This window comes from Odontesthes bonariensis, chromosome 19, assembly GCF_027942865.1.
Source record: "Odontesthes bonariensis isolate fOdoBon6 chromosome 19, fOdoBon6.hap1, whole genome shotgun sequence".
Taxonomy (NCBI): domain Eukaryota; kingdom Metazoa; phylum Chordata; class Actinopteri; order Atheriniformes; family Atherinopsidae; genus Odontesthes; species Odontesthes bonariensis.
The window spans coordinates 3,025,683-3,042,525 of NC_134524.1; the positions used below are offsets into that span (position 1 = coordinate 3,025,683).

Below are 16,843 nucleotides of genomic sequence, written 5' to 3' on the forward strand. Positions count from 1 at the left end.
ATTTTGTGAAGCTCGTACCGAGGCGCGTGCCGATGACTATCTGTACCATGTGACCGGTTTAGGAAGGTTTTATTTCTTAATAAACTTTATTGTTCCATGTAAATGTACAAAAAGCATGGCATACAAAACATTGTACAGATATCTGTAGTGTTGAGCTGACTGTAGAAAAATCAACATAATAAACATGTTGTATGAGTGTATGAGTCTTTTATGTCACAACAACCATCTTTTTTCTTTTTTTCCCGTTTGATCACGTGATTGATGACGTCAGAAGCGCAGAACGCATTGTTTGGTGGAACCACGGTTCAGAGGTCTCTCATCATTTGAACACTTGGGGGCGCTGTTCTCTACAAAAGTAAAACATATCAGTGATAGAGAGAATGTCAATATTTCTCCCAGATTAAAAACAGTTTTTAAATCACTGGTTAACGCGTGATCTTTCTATACTCAGTCGCATATTGCTGTCCAAAGCTGAGGGTCTGTCAAGACTTATTTATCCCTGTCACTCAATGTTTATCTCTCCAAAGGCAATAAAGTTGTCCAACTCTATCATTTTTAATTTCACTTGGAAAAATAAAACTCATTATATACGCAAATCACAATTAGTTAAAGATTATAAAAATGGAGGTTTGAATGCGTTAGATTTTGAGTTTATTGTTGCAGCTTTCAGAATCAAATGGTTGAAAGAATGCATTACCCAGCCTCAAGCGATGTGGTTTCATATTCCCAATATAATTTTTAATGAGGTTGGAGGGCTAGAGTTTTTGTTTAATTGTGACTTTGAAGTTTCTAAGATATCTTTAAAGTTGTCAAGCTTCTACAAAGCAAGCATTAGATTTTGGGAAGTTGCTTTTTACTCACAACTTCTCCCCTCACAATTGTTTATTATGGAAAAACAGGGTTGTAACTATCAACAGGAAGTCTGTTTAAATCTGATTGGTATGATAACGGCATATGTTTTATTCGTGATTTATTATATACAAATGGAATGTTGTCATACAATGACAGTATGCAGTATGTAGTATGCAGTATGGAAGTATGCAGTATGCAGTATGTAGTATGCAGTATGGAAGTATGCAGTATGTAGTATGAAGTATGTAAGTATGCAGTATGTGGTTTCGAACACAGCCTGTCTGGAACTAGGTTGAACGGTGGCCCTGAAGTGCCAATCACAACGGCCAATCAAAAATCTCTGCAGATACAAGCAAACAGGCTGCGCGTTAACCACAGCTAGTTAGCGATTAGCTCGTGGGTCACGGAGCTGCAGATAGTTCCACACACCAGCAGTTCCACCGCTGAACAAGGTAACAAACAGCTTCGTGTCCTCCAAAATAAGAGCTGAATCAAATGTTTGAACACATGAAAAACTAACCTTTATACGGTTGGTATTTACTGCAGGACGGGTAGTTTGGTTTCATTCCTTTATTTAGTGTCATTCAGACACTTGAGATTAAGATCGATTGAGAGACAGAACAGGAAACTATTCACATTATTATTAACTGCAGAACATTGGTGAAAACAACCATTTCCCCTTTGCACTGCTGACACTCCTGCTGCTCTTCATGTGTTCGGGGGGGGCGGATCCATGACCTGGTTGGTGGAGCTGGCTGATGATGGGGGGGCTGCCAACATAAAATGGAGTTAATTCATCACCCACCAGAGCTAATGCAAGCATGGCAGCAGCTTTCTCAGATGCATGAAGATAAGAGCTCAGTGAAATGCATTCCTGAGCAGGACTCCCACCCAACGTCCCCACGGGGCAAAGCAATTTATTTATACAGCACAATTCATACACAGGGCAACTCAAAGTGCTGCACAGCTACATAAAATCACAGGAAGGCAATAAAATGTTAGAGCATCATACTAGAAGACAGTTCCAGATGTTAGGAGCATCAAACTGAAAGGCTGTTCCAGATGTTAGAGCATCAAACTGAAAGGCTGTTCCAGATGTTGGGAGCATCAAACTGAAAGACTGTTCCAGATGTTAGGAGCATCAAACTGAAAGGCTGTTCCAGATGTTAGGAGCATCAAACTGAAAGGCTGTTCCAGATGTTAGGAGCATCAAACTGAAAGGCTGTTCCAGATGTTAGGAGCATCAAACTGAAAGACTGTTCCAGATGTTAGAGCATCAAACTGAAAGGCTGTTCCAGATGTTAGGAGCATCAAACTGAAAGGCTGTTCCAGATGTTAGGAGCATCAAACTGAAAGGCTGTTCCAGATGTTAGGAGCATCAAACTGAAAGGCTGTTCCAGATGTTAGAGCATCAAACTGAAAGACTGTTCCAGATGTTAGAGCATCAAACTGAAAGGCTGTTCCAGATGTTAGGAGCATCAAACTGAAAGGCTGCTCCAGATGTTAGGAGCATGAAACTGAAAGGCTGTTCCAGATGTTAGGGGCATCAAACTGAAAGGCTGTTCCAGATGTTAGGAGCATCAAACTGAAAGGCTGTTCCAGATGTTTGGAGCATCAAACTGAAAGGCTGTTCCAGATGTTAGGAGCATCAAACTGAAAGGCTGTTCCAGATGTTAGAGCATCAAACTGAAAGGCTGTTCCAGATGTTAGGTGCATAAAACTGAAAGGCTGTTCCAGATGTTAGGTGCATAAAACTGAAAGACTGTTCCAGATGTTAGGAGCATCAAACTGAAAGGCTGTTCCAGATGTTAGGAGCATCAAACTGAAAGGCTGTTCCAGATGTTAGGAGCATCAAACTGAAAGGCTGTTCCAGATGTTTGGAGCATCAAACTGAAAGGCTGTTCCAGATGTTAGGAGCATCAAACTGAAAGGCTGTTCCAGATGTTAGGAGCATCAAACTGAAAGGCTGTTCCAGATGTTAGAGCATCAAACTGAAAGGCTGTTCCAGATGTTAGGAGCATCAAACTGAAAGGCTGTTCCAGATGTTAGGAGCATTAAACTGAAAGGCTGTTCCAGATGTTAGAGCATCAAACTGAAAGGCTGTTCCAGATGTTAGGTGCATAAAACTGAAAGGCTGTTCCAGATGTTAGGTGCATAAAACTGAAAGGCTGTTCCAGATGTTAGGTGCATAAAACTGAAAGACTGTTCCAGATGTTAGGAGCATCAAACTGAAAGGCTGTTCCAGATGTTAGGAGCATCAAACTGAAAGGCTGTTCCAGATGTTAGGAGCATCAAACTGAAAGGCTGTTCCAGATGTTAGAGCATCAAACTGAAAGGCTGTTCCAGATGTTAGGTGCATAAAACTGAAAGGCTGTTCCAGATGTTAGGTGCATAAAACTGAAAGACTGTTCCAGATGTTAGGAGCATGAAACTGAAAGGCTGTTCCAGATGTTAGGAGCATCAAACTGAAAGGCTGTTCCAGATGTTAGGAGCATCAAACTGAAAGGCTGTTCCAGATGTTAGGAGCATGAAACTGAAAGACTGTTCCAGATGTTAGGAGCATCAAACTGAAAGGCTGTTCCAGATGTTAGGAGCATCAAACTGAAAGGCTGTTCCAGATGTTAGGAGCATCAAACTGAAAGGCTGTTCCAGATGTTAGGAGCATGAAACTGAAAGACTGTTCCAGATGTTAGGAGCATCAAACTGAAAGGCTGTTCCAGATGTTAGGAGCATCAAACTGAAAGGCTGTTCCAGATGTTAGGAGCATCAAACTGAAAGGCTGTTCCAGATGTTAGGAGCATAAAACTGAAAGGCTGTTCCAGATGTTAGGAGCATCAAACTGAAAGGCTGTTCCAGATGTTAGGAGCATCAAACTGAAAGGCTGCTCCAGATGTTAGGAGCATGAAACTGAAAGACTGTTCCAGATGTTAGGAGCATGAAACTGAAAGGCTGTTCCAGATGTTAGGAGCATTAAACTGAAAGGCTGTTCCAGATGTTAGGAGCATGAAACTGAAAGGCTGTTCCAGATGTTAGGAGCATAAAACTGAAAGCCTGTTCCAGATGTTAGGAGCATGAAACTGAAAGGCTGTTCCAGATGTTAGGAGCATAAAACTGAAAGGCTGTTCCAGATGTTAGGAGCATGAAACTGAAAGGCTGTTCCAGATGTTAGGAGCATGAAACTGAAAGGCTGTTCCAGATGTTAGGAGCATAAAACTGAAAGGCTGTTCCAGATGTTAGGAGCATGAAACTGAAAGGCTGTTCCAGATGTTAGGAGCATAAAACTGAAAGGCTGTTCCAGATGTTAGGAGCATGAAACTGAAAGGCTGTTCCAGATGTTAGGAGCATAAAACTGAAAGGCTGTTCCAGATGGTAGGAGCATGAAACTGAAAGACTGTTCCAGATGTTAGGTGCATAAAACTGAAAGGCTGTTCCAGATGTTAGGAGCATGAAACTGAAAGGCTGTTCCAGATGTTAGAGCATTAAACTGAAAGGCTGTTCCAGATGTTAGAGCATAAAACTGAAAGGCTGTTCCAGATGTTAGGGGCATCAAACTGAAAGGCTGTTCCAGATGTTAGAGCATAAAACTGAAAGGCTGTTCCAGATGTTAGAGCATAAAACTGAAAGGCTGTTCCAGATGTTAGGGGCATCAAACTGAAAGGCTGTTCCAGATGTTAGGAGCATGAAAAACGCAGCCTCACCTTGTTTCGTCCTGAGTAACCCGGGGCAGTAGGTGTGGTCAGTGGTGAGCGGATCCACGGGCGGCGGAGGTTCTGGGGGGCTTCTCAGCGCGGGAGGCTTCCTCCTCCTGGGTTGTGGCCGGTGGGCGAACAGGGTGGGGACAGCGTCGGCCCTCAGCTTCACGCCGCCCTTCTTAGTTGTGGTGAACTGCTCGTCCTCAAAATGTGCCTGCAGAGTCGCTCTGAGTTCACGTCACTGACAGAGAGGCGCGTGGGACAGGTGTGAAGCGCAGCAGAAACTCACCTCACACAGCTTTCTGTTGTTGGCTCTGCTGATGCTCAGGTTGCTCCTGCGGACCATGGCCAACCATTTCTTTCTTCTTTCGGCGTCTTTAGGGAAGCCGTACATTCTGAACCCGTTCTCCGACCGATTGGTGCATCCAAATGCAGCACAGCCCACCATGGTGAGACCCTCCACCTATAAAAGGTTCATTTAAATCCTTAGATACACTTTTCTAAAGACTCGAGCCTGTTCTGTGTGGACACAACACTGGTTCATCCCTTGAGTTAGGAGCTTTTTTCCTGCCTGAATGGTTCACAGCTCAGAGTTAAGTGGCTTAACAAAGAAAAAACTGGGCTGAAGATGAGTGAAAAGGCAGAAAATGTCCAAAGAAAAACGCTGAAAGACCTTCAGAAAGTGTTGAAACTGTTGCTGAAGATCACTTAAGCTGCTTGGATGCAAAATATAAAGAAATAAAAGGCGTCTCATGACCAAAATGCTTCAAAAACCACATAAAAGACTTAATATGGCTGTCAAAATCATACAAATGTAGTTGGAAATTAATTGTTATGCAAGAAATTATAATTAAATGTCTGTTTCTGTTCATTTTAGGCCACTATTTGAGCAAATTAATTTAAAAAAAAATCTACTAATTTTTTGTTGCTCGTCTGACTCCAAATCTGAGGGAATTTTATTCCTGTTTGGTGATATAAAGTCCTGTTTTTCACTCTCACTGGAGGAGAAAAAGGAGCCTTTTCCCTGCCTGAATGGTTCACAGCTCAGAGTTAAGTGGCTTAACAAAGAAAAACTGGACTGAAGATGAGTGAAAAGGCAGAAAATGTCCAAAGAGAAACTCTGAAAGAGCTTCAGGAAGCTGCAGAACTGCTGATCAGGATCATTAATTTCAGCCTGAATGTAACACAGTCGCCCTTCTACTTTAGTTTATTTAATTTAATATTTAATGTAATCTGATTACACGAGTTAATTCCTTAAAGCAACACACATTCAGGCTTTTCCGGCTGTGATGATGTTTCTCTGCTGCTGTTCTCAGGGAGGTCAGCAGGTGGACCGTCAGCCCTCATTAGCTCATTTCTACAGTGTTCAAACCCTTAAATCTGATCAAATACAGCCCAATGTTGCAGATTAAACTACCAAACACTGTAAAAAGCAGTAAAAAGCTGTTTGTTTGTGCACATCTGAGTAACTCTGGGAACAGACAGTAACATCATGCTCTGTATCTGAAGGTAGGCTTCACATGTTTAAGTATAAAGCAGGAAAAGGTACAGCTGTACACCCTCTACCATTTAAACATCAGAAATGTGTCGCTCCAAAGAAGAAAAACTTTGATTAAACACACAAGACCGAGAGTTCCGACACTCCTTGAACTACCCAACACGTCGTCACGTGGTTCATGCAGCTCCGAATAGTTCCAAACTTCTTCTTCATTCAATCCTGAACCAGGATAGTTCAACATGGGCTGAATTACACAGTAATACACAGTAAACCCGTTCAGACCCGCCGTGCTCACATTAACTAGCTGAAGCTAAGCTACAACTAGCTGCTTAACACGATTAATGAACTAAAAGTGGCTGCATGAAATAACGCCGTTGACTTAACTAGTTAAAGAGCAGTCAGCTAATGCCAAACAATGTCTTAATGTCATCAACTTACCGGAGACAAAGTTCAGAAACACCAAAAATCACAATGAACAGTGGAACTGCTGGAGTTTGGAACTATCTGCAGCTCCGTGAGCCACGTGACTTCCGCATTCCTTTCTTTCTATAGAAGTCTGTGAGAGTGTCGCCTCTCTTTTTATAGCCCTCTGCCGCCACCTAGTGGTGAGGAGTGTGGCTCAAACACTCACTGAGGTTAATCTCACTCTGATTTCCCTTTTGATCAGATGTTCATATTTCACTTTATTTCCCCTTTTCTTTCTGCACACCTCCATCTTTCTCTGATTTCTGTGAAAACTCTTCTTCCCACTGTTTCTGCCATCTTTTCTATGTGAAACCACTTCATTCTCTGACTGGTTCGCTTTTCAAAGCAGAGATTTCCATCCGACGTGGTGCCTGCAACAGCAGCTGGTCGGCTCAGATGATCAGCAGTCACAGTCTGAATCAGATCTACTTTCCAGAACATCCGAGTCCTTGTTGAAGTTGCTTCCTGTGTTCTCGGCTCTGTGAAACCAGAGTTGCATCTGCAACCTCAGAGGCTGGAGGCAGAGTGTGATCATGACTTCCTGTGAGCATATCTAAACAACAAGCAACCTATCGGCTGACGTAAGAAAAACAAACTGTTTACACATTCCTGAAGGGACGGAAACATTCTTTCTGCTGCACGAAACCATTCAAGTTGTTTCCTGATGTTTTGCGTTCCAGCAGCATCTCCACAGGAGGGGAAAGGTCGGGACTTTCCATTAACTTTGGACAGTCGGCCAATCAGACTGCGGCACGAGGCTCCTCTTAGATGAAAAACCAGTTCAGCTCTGTTTGCATTAGAGTACTGTCCCTTTAAATGTGAAGAAACAAACACAGAGGAGGGAAAACACGTCCTCCTTCAGCCCGAAGGCAGATGTGACGCAGTTAGAATTCACTTCAGCCTCAGCCTTGCTGTTCAAACAGGTTTCTTATCCATGTTTGTTAATAAATGCCCTCTGATCTGAAGTCTGATCCGTCCTTTTTCCAGATGATCAGAAGCTAAAGGGTGAACTGTGGCCTCAGACTGGGATTTCCCAGAAGCAGGGATGTCGATAATCAGGATTCTTCTAACCCTTCATGTGTAAACCTACCTGCAGTAAACACCTTTAGGGAAGCACCCGTCCACAATAGGCAGAAAATAACCCTAAAGCTCACCGAGGCATCAGCAGTGCAGCTCACAGGGTGGAACATCAGCCGAAACCTTAAGAACATTAAAGTGTGGACGTCACTGCTGATGAGCTGCTTCAACAAAAGAGTCTGAAGTATTCTGAGCATCACTGCAGTTTAATGAATACATGACATTTCTCTGATTACAGTGTGTAAATAATAAAAAGCAACATGCGTAAAAAGATAAAACATTTCATTGTAAATCATCTGTTACTTTATGTGCAAAATGACTGAAGCTCTGCATCTGTTCTGCAACAACACATTTAAGTTTAAGCAACAAAAATCAGTATTTAAATCAGACTTTTACGAGGACACGTTTATCTGTAGCTAATTCTGCGGATTCAAATGAGCATAATCTACAAGCTAATTAAAACTATTACAGCTTTGCTAAAATAAAACAAACAAAAAGGTCTCACAGCGTGATGAGACTGAAGCCAGACTTCAACAATACCGAGGACGATCGGCAGCGTTCACCGTTAATAACAACAGCAAGTCTTCCTGTTTTCCCTTCAGACACCGGCTGCATCTCACAGTTCACTGACCCCGATTCAACTGCATCAGAGCGTCTGCGCTGGAATATTTCAACAGGAAAACGTGGCACATCTTTTCTGAACTGCTCTCAGTCTGGCTCATCACCTGCGACCGGTTGGCCGTGGGAAGCTCTGCGAGGAGCCGAGCGCCCGAGACAACGTCGCTCCCAGGATCCTGTGAGCTCACAAACCCCTCCGCCACGATGAGGCGGCGATTCAAGGAGCGGACGCATTCATGCAGGAGTTTCAGGTAAGAAACCTCCACCTTTTTAAGGAATCGATTTAAGGAGGTGGTGCATTCACGTATTAATGCGAGTTTCGTGTCACTCACCTCCACCTGTTGAAGGAATCGATTTAAGGAGCGGACGCATTCATGCAGGAGCACGAGTTTCATGTATTATGGCCACACACACCTTCACCTATTCAAAGAATAGATGTAAGGAGGTGCATATACTCATTAATATGAGTTTGACCACACACACCGCCTATATAAGGTGGAGGTGCATATACTCATTAATATGAGTTTGACCACACACACCGCCTATATAAGGAGGAGGTGCATATACTCATTAATATGAGTTTGACCACACACACCGCCTATATAAGGTGGAGGTGCATATACTCATTAATATGAGTTTGACCACACACACCGCCTATATAAGGTGGAGGTGCATATACTCATTAATATGAGTTTGACCACACACACCGCCTATATAAGGAGGAGGTGCATATACTCATTAATATGAGTTTGACCACACACACCGCCTATATAAGGTGGAGGTGCATATACTCATTAATATGAGTTTGACCACACACACCGCCTATATAAGGAGGAGGTGCATATACTCATTAATATGAGTTTGACCACACACACCGCCTATATAAGGAGGAGGTGCATATACTCATTAATATGAGTTTGACCACACACACCGCCTATATAAGGTGGAGGTGCATATACTCATTAATATGAGTTTGACCACACACACCGCCTATATAAGGTGGAGGTGCATATACTCATTAATATGAGTTTGACCACACACACCGCCTATATAAGGAGGAGGTGCATATACTCATTAATATGAGTTTGACCACACACACCGCCTATATAAGGTGGAGGTGCATATACTCATTAATATGAGTTTGACCACACACACCGCCTATATAAGGAGGAGGTGCATATACTCATTAATATGAGTTTGACCACACACACCGCCTATATAAGGAGGAGGTGCATATACTCATTAATATGAGTTTGACCACACACACCGCCTATATAAGGTGGAGGTGCATATACTCATTAATATGAGTTTGACCACACACACTTTCACCTATCTTACGAAAAGATGTAAGGAGGTGCATATACTCATTAATATGAGTTTGACCACACACACCGCCTATATAAGGTGGAGGTGCATATACTCATTAATATGAGTTTGACCACACACACCGCCTATATAAGGTGGAGGTGCATATACTCATTAATATGAGTTTGACCACACACACCGCCTATATAAGGTGGAGGTGCATATACTCATTAATATGACTTTTGCTTTGAATGTATCCACAAGAGAAGAGAAGCTTTTTGACGGTGATCCAGGTAATATTCATACCCAACTATACTTTCTGTCAGACTTTCTCTCTCTTTCGGTCACATTCACATTCGACTCAAACAACTGAATTTTCACCAGAGGAAGAAGGAATTTTTGAATTCTCCTTCAACCTTATTTTACAGTTTACATAAAGAGCAATAACTGCAACTGTAAAAATGATTGCTGAAACAATTAGCCCATAACCTCCACCATTTTCACCCTTGCTGCTTCTATCCTTGGATTCTCCGTTGTCTCTGCTTCCGTCAGTGTGGCCTGCAGGTCAGAAACAGGAGACGATGTTTCACTCTCACATCAACAACCAGGAAGCTGCTTCAGCTCTGATCCAGAGACAAACACATAAACTCACCTGCTGGGACAACTTCCAGGAAGATGATGATGGGATCAGAGGTCAAATTAGCTCTCCTTCTGCGTTTTGTTCCTTTCTGCTTAACTCGACACTCATATGTTCCTCTGTCAGCAGTCGTCACATTTCTCAGAATCAGAGACACGTCTCCATCCTTCATCTGTCTGTCCTGCAGATCCACCCGGTTCTTAAAAGATGGATGCTGGTTATGTGGATCATAGTGACCATCTCTGTACAGCAGAACATATTCTTTATCCAGATCAGCTCTGCCCCACTCTACAGCAACGATGGGGATGTTGTTGTTGTTGGGAGCTCTACATGTCAGAGTAACATCCTGTCCAGGTTCAGCTGTGATGATTTTCTGTTCTGCAGGAGAGGAAACAACACAGAGCAGAGAGGTTAAAGAGGTGTGGTTACCAGCTGTCAGGTGGGTGATGACTGAAGAACATTTCCTCTTCAAATTGCTGTCCCACATCATCTCCTGCACTCAGACCAGCTGCTTTCTGCAGAGTCTCATCAACAACATCTTTAGAAAACACCTGAAACATCTGATCTGAGATGTTTCACTCTCACATCAACAACAGGAAGCTGCTTCAGCTCTGATCCAGAGACACACTCACACTCACCTGGTTCAACAACTGCCAGGTGGATGAAGGTGCTGGTCTTTTCTCTCTCCTGGTTTCTTCCTTCCTGGACGACTCGACACTCATATGTTCCTCTGTCCTCAGTCGTCACATCCTTCAGAATCAGAGACACGTCTCCATCCTTCATCTGTCTGTCCTGCAGATACACCCGGTCCTTAAAAGATGGATGCTGGCCTTCAAGATAAAACTGACCATCTCTGTAGACAAGAACATATTCTTCACCCAGATCAGTTCTGCTCCACTTCACAGCTATGATGGTGTTGTTGTTGTTGGGAGCTCTACATGTCAGAGTAACATCCTGTCCAGGTTCAGCTGTGATGGTTCTGTGTTCTGCAGGAGAGGAAACAACACAGAGCAGAGAGGTTAAAGAGGTGTGGTTATCAGCTGAAATGGAAATGCTTTAAAGTGAGCTGACATGAAGTCTTAATGGGCTGATTATCAGTCCCAGTTTCTGACAGAACAAACAGAAAAATCTGCGAATGAGAGCAGCTGAAATGGGGAATTCAGCTCAAAGAGCGCCAAAATTACCTATTTTAGAGGCCTTATAACTCAGCCATACAGCATCGCACAGACCTCATTCACAGTTTATATGTGACAGGAGACACTCGGCTTTAACTGAACCAAAGGGTTTGTTGATAGATAATACAGCTTTGACACAATGGCAGTTTCCGTTTTAGGAAGACATCATCTCGGCCGAGGTGTCTCTCCCACTCACTGTAAATTCAATACTGCACCAATTCCTCGAACAAATGTCTCTCATGTCCAAAATATCTGCCCGATCTGGACAAATTTTACTTCAAAATGTAGGCATTTTTGTCCTCTTTCACCCAAAGTCACCCTCATTGAGCTCTGCCACACAGATTTATCACAAATTGCCTCCGAGCCCAGAGGTCGCCTCTCCATTATAAAGGCCTAAAATCATAAAATACAGGTGAAAATGATTTTAAAAATGCCATAAAAAATGAGCCACACATAGTAGCCAAATGAAAATTATAACGCTGGCTTCTGCTGTCTCTTGGGGCGCTGACGGTTCAAGAATTATTCGGATACGACTTTTACTTTTCGAACAGCGACCGTTTGTTCGAGACAGTCGAGTGCAGGTAAAATTATAGTGCAATTTTAAGAAGCCACAGTGAGCGTACATATCTCAGTTTGCTCTCTGTCTAACACAGACGAGCCGCACCTGCTCCTGTTACCGGGGCAACACCTTGTTAGCCTGCTCTGTTCAAAGACTGCTTATGAGGGCAGAGCCAAGATGGCTGCCCTGTTATAACAGCTTCATGCTATAAATCTGATCTGCTTTTCTCCTTTAAACTGATAGTGAGGGGAAGTTTGAAAATGCCCACAATGCAATGGGAAAATGCATTGAAAAGCACTTACCGAGGCCATTTTGAAAATGCCAAAAAAGCTGTATTTTAAACAGGACCTTGATAAAAAAAAAATGACATAAATGTCCTCTGAAATAATTCAATGGGAAAATCGATCGAAAAGCACTTAACTAGCCAAAAATGCCAAAAATTTTGGAGGCTTCATAACTCAGCCATACGACATCACAGAGACCTCATTCAAAGTTTATATGTGACAGTAGATTGGCACCCATCAAAATTTCTTCCTCCAGCTCTTCTGGGGGGACCCCGAGGCGTTCCCAGGCCAGCCGAGAGACATAGTCTCTCCAACGTGTCCTGGGTCTTCCCCGGGGTCTCCTCCCAGTGGGACGGGCCTGGAACACCTCACCGGGGAGGCGTCCAGGAGGCATTCTCACCAGATGCCCGAGCCACCTCATCTGACTCCTCTCGATGCGGAGGAGCAGCGGTTCTACTCCGAGCCCCTCCCGGATGACCGAGCTTCTCACCCTATCTCTAAGGGAGAGCCCAGCCACCCTGCGGAGGAAACTCATTTCGGCCGCTTGTATTCGCGATCTCGTTCTTTCGGTCACTACCCACAGCTCGTGACCATAGGTGAGGGTAGGAACATAGATTGACCGGTAAATCGAGAGCTTCGCCTTCTGGCTCAGCTCCTTCTTCACCACGACGGGCCGGTGCAGAGCCCGCATCACTGCAGACGCCGCACCGATCCGCCTGTCAATCTCCTGCTCCATTCGTCCCTCACTCGTGAACAAGACCCCGAGATACTTGAACTCCTCCACTTGGGGAAGGATCTCATTCCCGACCCAGAGAGGGCGTTCCACCCTTTTCCGGCCGAGGACCATGGTCTCAGATTTGGAGGTGCTGATGGTCATCCCAGCCACTTCACACTCGGCTGCGAACCGCTCCAGTGAGAGCTGAAGGTCACGGCCTGACGACGCCAACAGAACCAAATCGTCCGCAAAAAGCAGAGACCCGATTCTGAGGTCGCCAAACCGGACCCCCTCAACGCCCTGGCTGCGCCTAGAAATTCTGTCCATAAAAATTATGAACAGAATCGGTGACAAAGGGCAGCCCTGACGGAGTCCAACCCTCACAGGAAACATGTCCGACTTACTGCCGGCAATGCGGACCAAACTCTGACACTGGTCATACAGGGACCGAACAGCCCATATCAAGGAGTCCGGCACTCCATACTCCCGGAGCACCCCCCACAAGAGTCCCCGAGGGACACGGTCGAACGCCTTCTCCAAGTCCACAAAACACATGTAGACCGGTTGGGCGAACTCCCATTATATATTGAGGTCCTTCTGCTTAAAATGGCACCACTCAGGAGATATCTTTTCCTAGAAACTTTGCATAGTGATGAACCTGGAGACAAGGATGAAGGCCCATCATCCTCAATACAGCATTCAACAGGTAAATAAACCATAAAGCAATTAAATATAGTGCTAAATGTGTGCTTAAACACAATACGAGACAACAAGATTAAAGATATGCCTTATTTATGCGTAGGCTAATATACCATTCAGTTTCTAAACACTGTATGCCATTAGGGCTGGGCGATATGGACCAAAAGTCATATCCCGATATATTTAGGTTGAATATCGATATACGATATATATCCCGATATTTTTTCCGCAAAGTGAGAGCTGTGAAATGAAATGCTCAGTCAAAGTCAAAGCCAAATACGAGTAGATTTATTGAAAACTCACTATAAAATGTAAACATAAACACTGTATAACAAAGCTCCGTAAGGTGCACATTTAAATAAAAAAAATATCTTGAATAAAATTGGCCTATAAAATAAAATAGGTAAATCTTTTTCTGAGGGCAGCATTTATATATAAAGAGATAACATAATAAAGTGCTCAGTTTAAGAAAAATGTTTTTAAACATCAGCTTGAGATTACCTGTTTCCGATATTTGAACTATATCGATATATGCGATATGGTCTAATTCCATATCTTATTTAAAAATATATCGATATATCTTAAATATCGATATATCGCCCAGCCCTGTATGCCATACTGTTTTATGTGTAATGTACCATTTTAAATTACACACCGAAATCCTGGAGAGACAGGATTGGAGATTCTTATTTAATTTCTTTAGGCCATATTAGTCAACGTTTAATGGTATCTCATTTACAACTCACATACTGAAATTAAATGAATGAATGAATGAGACTATCGTAGGACGTTATAAACCTTTTCTGTATGTCAATACAATATGCCACCCCTCTACAGATTGTGACCCTCTGGCCCCCAAAGAAAAAAATCCTAGACACGCCCCTGCTAATGAAAACCTGATACTTCCTCATTTCAACCAGCTGAAGGAGAGTTAGAGCAAACAGTGTCAAACCAGTCAAAAACAGCCACTTGGTTCAGATTTTATATCAAACATTCATATAAAATGGGTTAGGGTTGCACATCCATCCGAAGCTCAGCACTTTACTTGATGTCGGATGAAGGTACCGGAGGAACTTTATAAATTCAGTAAATAAAGTCATCACGTCTCGGACTTTTCCAGAAGCAGAGCGACGTCACAGGAATAAAACTCTGAACCAGTTAAATCCAGAATCAGCCGGTAAAATGTGAGCTCATTCTTCCGCAGATTCCAACACAATAATCAGAAATTCTCACTTTAAATGTTTCATCGGTCTCTGTGCAGAAAGATTAGTGCGCGCGGCAGAGCTTACCTCCAAACACCGAGGCGGCTAAACTCAGACACATCCCGAGCAGCGCGAAGTTCTCCATGGCTGCGGCTGTTCAGCAGGAAGCTGCGGAGCTTTTCACCGGCTCAGCTGTTTACACAAGCGGCGTCACTCCTGTCAAAGCCGCCCAAAGCGCGCCTTCCCTTCTCAGGTGGCACTGTGGACCTGCGGCAGCGCGCACAGATAACCCGCTGAAGCCGCGCGGATCGGACCGGAGCGGCAGTAAAACTGGGGAAAGTTAGACTGAAGATGGCTGATCGAGCTGTTTCATCATTTAGGGATGATGTTATCCGGTAAATTAACGTCACGCGTGATGTCAGCACGTCGTCTTCGCGCTGCAACGCTACCCAGCTTTTATTGTTCTCACGTCAAAAACACGTTTTCATATATTTTTAAACTGAATTATTACCCTGAAAGCATATTTCTAAAGAATATATTTTAATTATATTCATATTAGATTAGATTATAAATTTAAATTAGATTATATTTATATTTACTGTCCTACAGACATCAGGTGGGTTCAGCCGACTGTCCTTCAGACATCAGGTGGGTTCGGCCGGCTGTCCTTCAGACATCAGGAGGGTTCGGCCGGCTGTCCTTCAGACATCAGGAGGGTTCGGCCGGCTGTCCTTCAGACATCAGGTGGGTTCGGCCGGCTGTCCTTCAGACATCAGGAGGGTTCGGCCGGCTGTCCTTCAGACATCAGGAGGGTTTGGCCGGCTGTCCTTCAGACATCAGGTGAGTTCGGCCGGCTGTCCTTCAGACATCAGGTGAGTTCAGCTGGCTGTCCTTCAGACATCAGGTGGGTTCGGCCGGCTGTCCTTCAGACATCAGGTGGGTTCGGCCGGCTGTCCTTCAGACATCAGGTGGGTTCGGCCGACTGTCCTTCAGACATCAGGTGAGTTCGGCCGGCTGTCCTTCAGACATCAGGTGGGTTCGGCCGGCTGTCCTTCAGACATCAGGTGGGTTCGGCCGACTGTCCTTCAGACATCAGGTGGGTTCGGCCGGCTGTCCTTCAGACATCAGGTAGGTTCGGCCGGCTGTCCTTCAGACATCAGGTGGGTTCGGCCGGCTGTCCTTCAGACATCAGGTAGGTTCGGCCGGCTGTCCTTCAGACATCAGGTGGGTTCGGCCGGCTGTCCTTCAGACATCAGGTGGGTTCGGCCGGCTGTCCTTCAGACATCAGGAGGGTTCGGCCGGCTGTCCTTCAGACATCAGGTGGGTTCGGCCGGCTGTCCTTCAGACATCAGGAGGGTTCGGCCGGCTGTCCTTCAGACATCAGGTGGGTTCGGCCGGCTGTCCTTCAGACATCAGGTGGGTTCGGCCGGCTGTCCTTCAGACATCAGGAGGGTTCGGCCGGCTGTCCTTCAGACATCAGGTGGGTTCGGCCGGCTGTCCTTCAGACATCAGGAGGGTTCGGCCGGCTGTCCTTCAGACATCAGGTGGGTTCGGCCGGCTGTCCTTCAGACATCAGGTGGGAAAGAATCCCTGATGCTGCCGTCAGCTCAAAGAGCCAAGAAGAAGAAGAAGTCCAGCTGCCCTTACTCCAGCTTTTAGGGTTAGTTCTCAGATTCTGCTGTGGCCCATCCTGTGTGTGTGAATCTAACGCAGAAATATTAGAAGCCGTTTTGAACCCCATCTCCCTCGCAACAAAGCGCTTGGAAACATTTATTAATCATTTACCGATTTATTAAACGGCTATTTTGGGTTTACATATTTAAACAACAGCGATTCAATGCGATGGTCCATCTAACTGTGTTCAGCATCAAATACAAACAGATACATTAGATTTTCTCCGTCAATGCAACTGAAATAGTATTCCGTGAAGTTTAAAATTTCTATTAGTGCTACGCAGTTTAAGTAAATACTCTTCTTCTCGTTGGTCCTTGAGACGTACATACAGAGGAATGTACGCTGTCGCCCCCTGTGGTCGCACAATTTGGGGTAACACCTGCATGTCATC

At 44.3% G+C, this 16,843-nt stretch overlaps 2 protein-coding genes across 2 annotated transcripts; both read right to left on the reverse strand.

Annotated features, from left to right (window-relative positions):
* Positions 1–67: 67 nt before the first annotated feature.
* On the reverse strand, positions 68–6,575 carry LOC142368959 (THAP domain-containing protein 2-like). Its single transcript, XM_075451180.1, has 4 exons — positions 6,481–6,575; positions 4,834–5,007; positions 4,551–4,758; positions 68–1,622 (listed from the first exon to the last, which is right to left on the reverse strand). The coding sequence occupies exons 2-4, from the start codon at positions 4,990–4,992 to the stop codon at positions 1,561–1,563; spliced, it is 429 nt and encodes a 142-aa protein (XP_075307295.1). The 5' UTR covers positions 4,993–5,007; positions 6,481–6,575; the 3' UTR covers positions 68–1,560.
* Positions 6,576–9,557: 2,982 nt separating this feature from the next.
* Positions 9,558–15,151, reverse strand: LOC142368953 (butyrophilin subfamily 1 member A1-like). The gene is made up of 4 exons (XM_075451172.1): positions 14,866–15,151; positions 10,783–11,130; positions 10,160–10,522; positions 9,558–10,065 (listed from the first exon to the last, which is right to left on the reverse strand). Exons 1-4 carry the CDS (start codon positions 14,921–14,923, stop codon positions 9,869–9,871), a joined length of 966 nt encoding a protein of 321 aa, XP_075307287.1. The 5' UTR covers positions 14,924–15,151; the 3' UTR covers positions 9,558–9,868.
* Positions 15,152–16,843: the final 1,692 nt, after the last annotated feature.

Coding starts and splice junctions, on each gene's coding strand:
- LOC142368959 (XM_075451180.1), bottom strand. CDS start 4,992: ATGGTGGGCTGTGCTGCATTTGGATGCACCAATCGGTCGGAGAACGGG. Junction 4,759..4,833: donor ACAACAGAAAGCTGTGTGAG/GTGAGTTTCTGC, acceptor GCGACTCTGCAG/GCACATTTTGAGGACGAGCA. Junction 1,623..4,550: donor GTTACTCAGGACGAAACAAG/GTGAGGCTGCGT, acceptor TTATGTTGGCAG/CCCCCCCATCATCAGCCAGC.
- LOC142368953 (XM_075451172.1), bottom strand. CDS start 14,923: ATGGAGAACTTCGCGCTGCTCGGGATGTGTCTGAGTTTAGCCGCCTCG. Junction 10,523..10,782: donor CCTGGCAGTTGTTGAACCAG/GTGAGTGTGAGT, acceptor CCTCTCCTGCAG/AACAGAAAATCATCACAGCT. Junction 10,066..10,159: donor CCTGGAAGTTGTCCCAGCAG/GTGAGTTTATGT, acceptor TCTGACCTGCAG/GCCACACTGACGGAAGCAGA.